The sequence below is a fragment of the Corvus brachyrhynchos genome, unplaced genomic scaffold, assembly GCF_000691975.1.
Source record: "Corvus brachyrhynchos isolate BGI_N302 unplaced genomic scaffold, ASM69197v1 scaffold356, whole genome shotgun sequence".
NCBI lineage: Eukaryota > Metazoa > Chordata > Aves > Passeriformes > Corvidae > Corvus > Corvus brachyrhynchos.
The window spans coordinates 125,847-132,701 of record NW_008238648.1 but is presented as its reverse complement, the minus strand read 5'-3'; the positions used below and the strand labels follow the sequence as shown (position 1 = coordinate 132,701).

The following is a 6,855-nucleotide window of genomic DNA, read 5'->3' as shown; positions in this document are numbered from 1 at the left end:
GCAAGAGTTGCTGTGTCCGGTCTGAAAGGCTGGAAAAAAGCATTCTTTAATCCTCCCCCCAGGGGCTGGGTATGATTGTTGAGGCCCCAGATGTAGCAGCCTAGAGTAGGACAAGCAAACCAAGTTAAGTATATATTCCGAATTATGTTCATTGCCTCAGAGGTTATCATGCAGTAGGCATAATAGACCAAAAGCAAATTTTATACCATACCCTGGTTTTAACAGGAGCATTACAACCGGCAGGTAGTTCCCCATGTGCAGAAAGATATAGAGAGCTAGGTACAAGACCCATGTAAGCATGTTGAGCATCATAGTGAGTTGATGGCTTCTACAATACAAAATTGTAATGCTGACTTTTCTCAGTACCCTGCCCTACATTGTGCGCCAAAATATGTACTAGTTTGAAAACAAACCAGTGGGAGGCACCAAGTCAGAATAGCAATTTAATAGGGAAATTAAAAAAAACCCCAGAAAACACTGGTTTAAACTGATAGAGTCAGGATACAACCTGACACCCTGTTAGTCAGGGTGGCGGTAGCAGTCCGATAAGATGGTGGCTGCAGTCCTCCTGAAGTGATGGATGTGGTTCTGTTGAAGCGGTGATCCTGTAGAACGGGTCTGCTCTTCCTTGGAAAGGTCCAGTGGTGGCTATGTAGCTCTTGTCCTATGGGAATCCAGTGGAAAAGGGGTGTCTGTGGTGTTCGGTCTGTGGTGTTCGGAATCTCAGATTATATCCAGGATGGAATGCTTGGTTCCTCCCTCTGGGTGGAGCATCTCACAATGGGATGATGAGTCATGAGGCAAGGCATTGATGGGCTCACTAACAGAAGGTAGTCCAGAAGGAGGAGGCAAGGAAACACTGCCCCACCTGGTTTCAACAGCTCATGAGGATGGTAATAGCATACACTGCAACCCAGGACACCCCCCCCTCCAGGCAGAGCATTCTTCTACATCCCCATCTTATTAGTAATATCCCATTTAATGCTCAAAATTGTAGTTACTATGGTTATTCAAAGGCAGTGGCTAGGCACATCTCCTTCTGCCCAGGTACACCACTTGTAGGTTGTCCTTAGTTCCCTAAATTTGCAGGTTTTACTTTCCAGTGTCATGGGACAGAAACCAGGCAGTTGGCTGACCTGACTAGTCAAGAGATCTGTTTCCAGTTATCATAGTAACTATCAGCCATACTTGTCAATTAACCTTGTGTCAGATGCTGTAAAAAATGAGGGGGAATAATAACTTTCTTGTTTCAAAGTAATTTTAATGATAGAGAATGAATTAGAATGGAAGCTGACTACCACAAATGGGATAGCACCGGTGGGTGGGTGTGGTTTGAGTTTTTTTTTGTTTTCTTTTGTTGCCATACAACCAAGGTATGTTTAAAGCAGGGTTATAGGTAGTTTTGTAAATAATTTCTTTAAGTATGAGGGAGAACATAAAAATAGTGGCTACAAAGGTTGTATTTAAAGGTAAGGATCATAATTTTTCTATAAGAGAATGAGAGAGTAGGAAGTAGAGTGGGCATTGTCTATGACTTCATGTATATGTGCAGGAAAGCAGTTTAATTATAGAGAAGACAGGAACGGCCTGGTTTGTGAATGTGACTTTTTTGTTAGCATTCTGAGTGGGTATGAGTGGTTAAATTCTAGGCATCAAAACAAGACAGCAGATATTAAAAAAATTTAAGGAATGATCTAGCTGGAGCTGGAATTTCAGCAGAGTAGCAGATAGAAAAGTCTATATGTTAAATAACTGGGAAAAGCTGTGAGATACAGATGTTGTCTGGAAGTAGAGATCTAGACAGATCCCAGTCAGCTGACAAAAATGCTTTTTATCCACTTCATTTACCCCTTTACTGTAAAGATTGCAATAAATCCAATAATAGTGTATTGAAGCTGCTTTCTCAGGAGTCTGTATAGAGTTTGTGGTAAAGGCAGGAAGAGTTCAATCTACTACATTTGTATATTATTGGGGTATTGAATCAGTACCCTGCCTTAACTCTTTTTTTCCTTTCAGATTTTCTATTTTGTACATACATTATTTTGTATATACTGTATATGATGACTTCGGTGGGCAGTGAACGTACCCGGGGCACTAGGGACAAAATGCAAATTTCAACCTCTCAGCCAACACAACCACAGAAACAAGTAGTACAGGTACGTGCTACTATATAATCTTCTTTGAGTTGAAAATGAGCATGCAATGATATGTTTCTTCCCTAAGTCAGTAAAAACTGAGAAAAGATGGGGGGGCTATGGTTTTATTTGGAAAAGTCTGTTTGTTTGATATCTTGCTTTAATTGCTTAGTTATCCAGCACAGCATTAAGTTGTCCCTGTATTCTTGTCTCTCAAGAAGCTTTGTGTTCTTCAGCAACATTTCCCATGAGTGAGGAATTCTATGCCTATCCCTGTCAGGATTTCTGTCCTGTTACCTTAGTGTCTTCAGAGCTCAGCTCTTTCATATGCCAGCCTCATGATGCTAGAAAATTTCTGGTCAATAGAGGAATTTGGGTGGGTGGGAAAAGCTTTGTTAGATCCATGTTGTGTTCTACAGCATGATTCAGCATATTTACAAGTCACAAAATCCTAAACTTCTGGTGCAGTGCCTTCACAAAGTGAAATATGAAGATGGTGTCCACTAGCAGACTAAAGTTATTTTGAGTATCTGCAAGATTGAAATTAAGTTTTTACCCCATTGTCTTGATTCTCAGCAGCAGAGTAGTTAAGTTGTGTTAAGTTAGAGTGCAAAATGTCTGTTTCTGGCAACTTATTATTCTCTTGTCAGGTACTTTTCAAAATTTGATTCAATTCAAGAATTGCCTCAATTCTCAGTCTAGAGGTGCTCCCCTGGGAAATTGTCTTATTTTCTACACTGATCTTTAACATGGAGGGCCTCTTCTTCTTTGTACAATATTAATTATGTGACCTCAAGCCCTTATCTCCTTGTGTTACAGTGCTTTGCATAGTGGTGATTCATGCTAATGTGTGGATTTAGAAAGTGACTTTCAACAAATGAAGTTGAATTTGTTTTTGCTTTATAACAAGTAAGTGTGCAGGAGTATAATGAGCAGGTTGACAGAAGTGATGGGTTCCCCTTTTTTGATGTTTGCAAGACAGCAGTGGAGTACTGTGCCCGGTTTTGGGTTCCCTAACACAAGGCAGACATTGGCAAATGGGAGCAAGTCCAGTGAGGAGCTGTGAAGATGGTTGAGAGGCTGGAGTACAGGATGAATGAGTGATGACTGAGGGAACTGGATTTGTTCATACCTAAGAAGGCAAGGCCAGGTTGTCTTCTATTCAGATACCTCATGAAAGGGTATAGAAAAGGTGAAGCCAGCCTCAGAGACAATGGCACAAGTTGGAACACTGGAAATTCCAGCTGTTAAAAGGAAAAAAAATTGTTTATCATGATCACTGTCATGGATTAGAGAGGTTGTGGGATCTTTGTCTGGCCCTAAGCAGCTACTCTGATGGGACATACTCTCAGTGGGAAGTTGCACTGACTATCACTAGGGTATATTTGCAACTGATGTGATTCATTGATTTTAAGCATTAAGTCTTAGACCTTTTTCTGTATTTTTTTCCACTTAATCTACCTCTTGCATAATAGATATTGGTTTGGTCATTTCAGTGGAAAATATGGTTATTTAATATACAGCAGATATGTTTTAGTGTACCGTATATTTTTATTGTTTAGATCAGATGAACCTCCCTTCTTATGCTTTACAGATCAACAAAAACATGTGGGATGATACCGTTCAATTACCACTGATTCATTTTTTGAATGTAGAATAATGTTGCTTTCTCAAATGGAGATTTCATTGTCATAGTCACATTGAACATCATTTAAGTTACTTAAGAAATTACATCACAGTTCTTTTTCATTGTTTCTGGATAATAAATATACTATTTTATTTTAAGATCCGGGCCTATTACTGTCACTTTGTGTTTTGTACACTTCTGTTTTCTGGTAGTTTGAAGTTGTTAAAAATTTCCTTTACTCTGTTATGCTGCAAAGATAATGTATCTTGTAAGGTTGAGTAAAGTTCTAGCTGTCTTAAGATGCTACCATTTTCTTAGTTGCAATTAAAACTTAATTATACTGTTTTATAGGATACTATAATGTCACTTGTAACAATAGTGCCTTAAAAATGAAGAAGAAACACTCACTGGGGGAGAAAAAGCAAAACTTTTTGTGACACTGATTTGATGTTTGTGTAGTAAACACATCTTGTGGGGTTTTGTTGTTTTTTTTTTTTCCTTCTGAATCTTCAGTTCTATCTGTGTGCAATCAACTGGCATAAATGTTAGTGAAATTGCACCTGCTTGTGCTTCTAAGCTTTCTCCTTACACAGGAAAACTAAAGATATTGTTACTAATTTGATAGTGTTATAAAGTTTGTATATCTTTGTCTTCTAACATGGACTTGAAAAAAGTTGGTTTACAGAAGAAATGAATTTAATGGTTTCCTGTTTCTGGTCAAATATCCCATCATGTCTCTATAGAAATTACACTGAATGTTTGTACTCTGGATATCTTTAAAGGAAATCTCTTCACTAGCTAAGAAGTTGCTGTGGGCATGAGGAGGCTGAAGTCAGAGCAAGAAGATGGATCATCAGGACTTAATTTCTGAATCCAGGAGACCTTTTATTTTTGCTCTCTGCTGAGCTCTCAATAGATACCAAGAGCAAGCTCCTTCACACAGAGCACTGCACTGACCTGGGAAGTTTTTGTGGAGGGTGGCACCAGGGCTGGCACAGGGAATTCCAGAGCAGGCTCTCCTCTTGTGTTACTGACTGGCATATGAAGCTGTCAGCATGACGCTTTAAAAATGGGAAGTAGTGCAGAGTACTTAACTCTGTTACTGTCTTAGTTTAAGACAATTATATGGGGTGGTGACTCCACAATGAGTTACCTTCCCATAGTTTTAACCACTCTCACCAATAAGGAGAAATGAATGCGAGAAGATATAAGTGAAAAAATAACAGTTTACTAAAAAGAAAAAACAGCAATAACCACTAGATACAAAAGTGCTGAGTCACCTTGTCCTCCTGGGAACAAAGAAAACAAGATGGTGGAGAAGCCCCCTCCTCCCAAGATGATGGCAGCCATAGCAGCCCACATGGCCTAGAGGACAAAGACAAGATGGTGTAGAAGCCCCCTCCTCTGGACCACTGGCAGAGAGAGAGAACAAAGGAAAATCAACACAGCAACTGAGTCTGCAGTCCCAGAACTCCCTTCTCCCTCAAACAACAACCAACGGGGACAGGGACAAAGCAAAACCTGTAAAAAACCCTATTTTTGTCCAAAAGGCTTCAATGCTGCTGAAACGCTGGAAGAAACTTCCCAGCAGTTGCAGGGTCTGACCCCTCCTTGGCATGGCTGGAACTGGAGCAGCAGCCAGAAAACTTGTGGAGAGTGGGTCTGGCTCCTCCCTGGCAAATGGCAGGGGGCTGGAACTGGGGTAGCAGCTGAAAAACTCATGGAGAAAGGGTCCCGACCCCTCCTTGGTGAAACAGCAGGCAGCTGTGGCAAAGGTGTTGCAAAATCTGCTCTGAAGTAGCTTCGGATTGTGAAATGCAGCTTTCTGGGTTGTGACTAGGAGAGCTGCCCGAGGCAACCCCCTGGGGAGTCCAGAGAGAACAAAAGAGAGCTCATTTCGTTTGCATTCCCTGTTTTTAAAAGGACCAAGCCCCCCTCCTTTCCCTGAACTGGGGTAAAACACACAAGTTCCACTTTCTGGGTTGTCAGGTCTTAAAGAGACTAATAATCTTGGGCAGGTTGGCATGGAGAAGATATGAAATACACGAGATTTTTTGGATCATCTAGGTCACCTAGGACAGTTACAAATGCTGGTTGTCTTGGAACATTGAGCAAAGCAAATATTACTTCCCTCAAGGAACTGGGACAGCTGCAGTAACTTCTCAGCAAATAAGCAGCTGGTGTTTTATGGTGGAGTAATTTTTTAGACTCAGGATTTACGCTTGGCGATCTCCTCTAAAGCTTGCATTTGTGGTAAACTCCAAAAGTGCAGCAGTTTGAGACTGATTAAGTCTGAACTTGTGAGGTACAGAATTTCATGTGGGTATCCTGTGAAGTGAGACTGCCTAGGATGAATCCTTTCTGTCAAGAATTTTGGGGGATGATGTGGTCCCCTTCTCAATAATGAAGTCTTCTGCAGTACATCAACTTGCATTTTAGGTCCTGGCTTTCTTCAGTATCAGCCTTCTCTAGCATGAGATAGCCTCTTCTGTTTGAGCAGAAATCGAATGAGGTCTAAGTTCATGTAGCATATAGTTATCTTTGGTATTTTCATGGGAGTGCAGTTCAAGTAGGTTGCAGATGCTGCACTATGAAGAGTGGCCTGTAAGATGTGCCGTTAATGTTTTTGAGTAGTTTTCTCTTTAGGGTAGCCATAGCCTATTTGGGTTTATGGCTCTACTGCATCCTGACACTGAACCATGCCATAAATCAAATCCCTCCTGATGGGAGAGAATTTGCTGAGAGTCCTTGCAAGGAGTTTCAAAGATAAACCGAGACTTTTCCTTGAGTTTCAATGCTGCCGGATAGTTGTTTATTAAGTCTTATCAGAGGAACAGAGCCACTAGCGTGACCCAGGTACAGCATAGAGCACAGAAAGCAGGAGTGAAGGATCTAATTATCAAGATTTACACAGCCTTTTAAAGATAATTTAGCCAATAGTTACTAAAAACGTACATTATTTTCACTTTCCTACCAATTATTCAGTAACATGGGCAGGAACTGCGGAATTCTCTATCCAATCATTCCAAACTACTTTTACTGCAGAACATGGAGTAGTAGAAGAAGGAGAAGAAGGTTTAGAGAACAACAACA

The 6,855-nt window shown here is 40.6% G+C and overlaps 1 protein-coding gene across 1 annotated transcript in view; it reads left to right on the top strand.

Moving 5' to 3' along the window:
- Nucleotides 1–2,011: 2,011 nt before the first annotated feature.
- Nucleotides 2,012–6,855, top strand: part of LOC103617962 (ubiquitin-associated protein 2-like) — a gene marked incomplete at its 3' end in the record, with an annotated part of 124,966 nt that continues 120,122 nt past the window's right edge. The window contains exon 1 of the mRNA XM_017737660.1: nucleotides 2,012–2,156. Within this exon, the coding sequence (XP_017593149.1) occupies nucleotides 2,058–2,156 (99 nt within the window). The remainder of the gene's footprint in view (nucleotides 2,157–6,855) is intronic.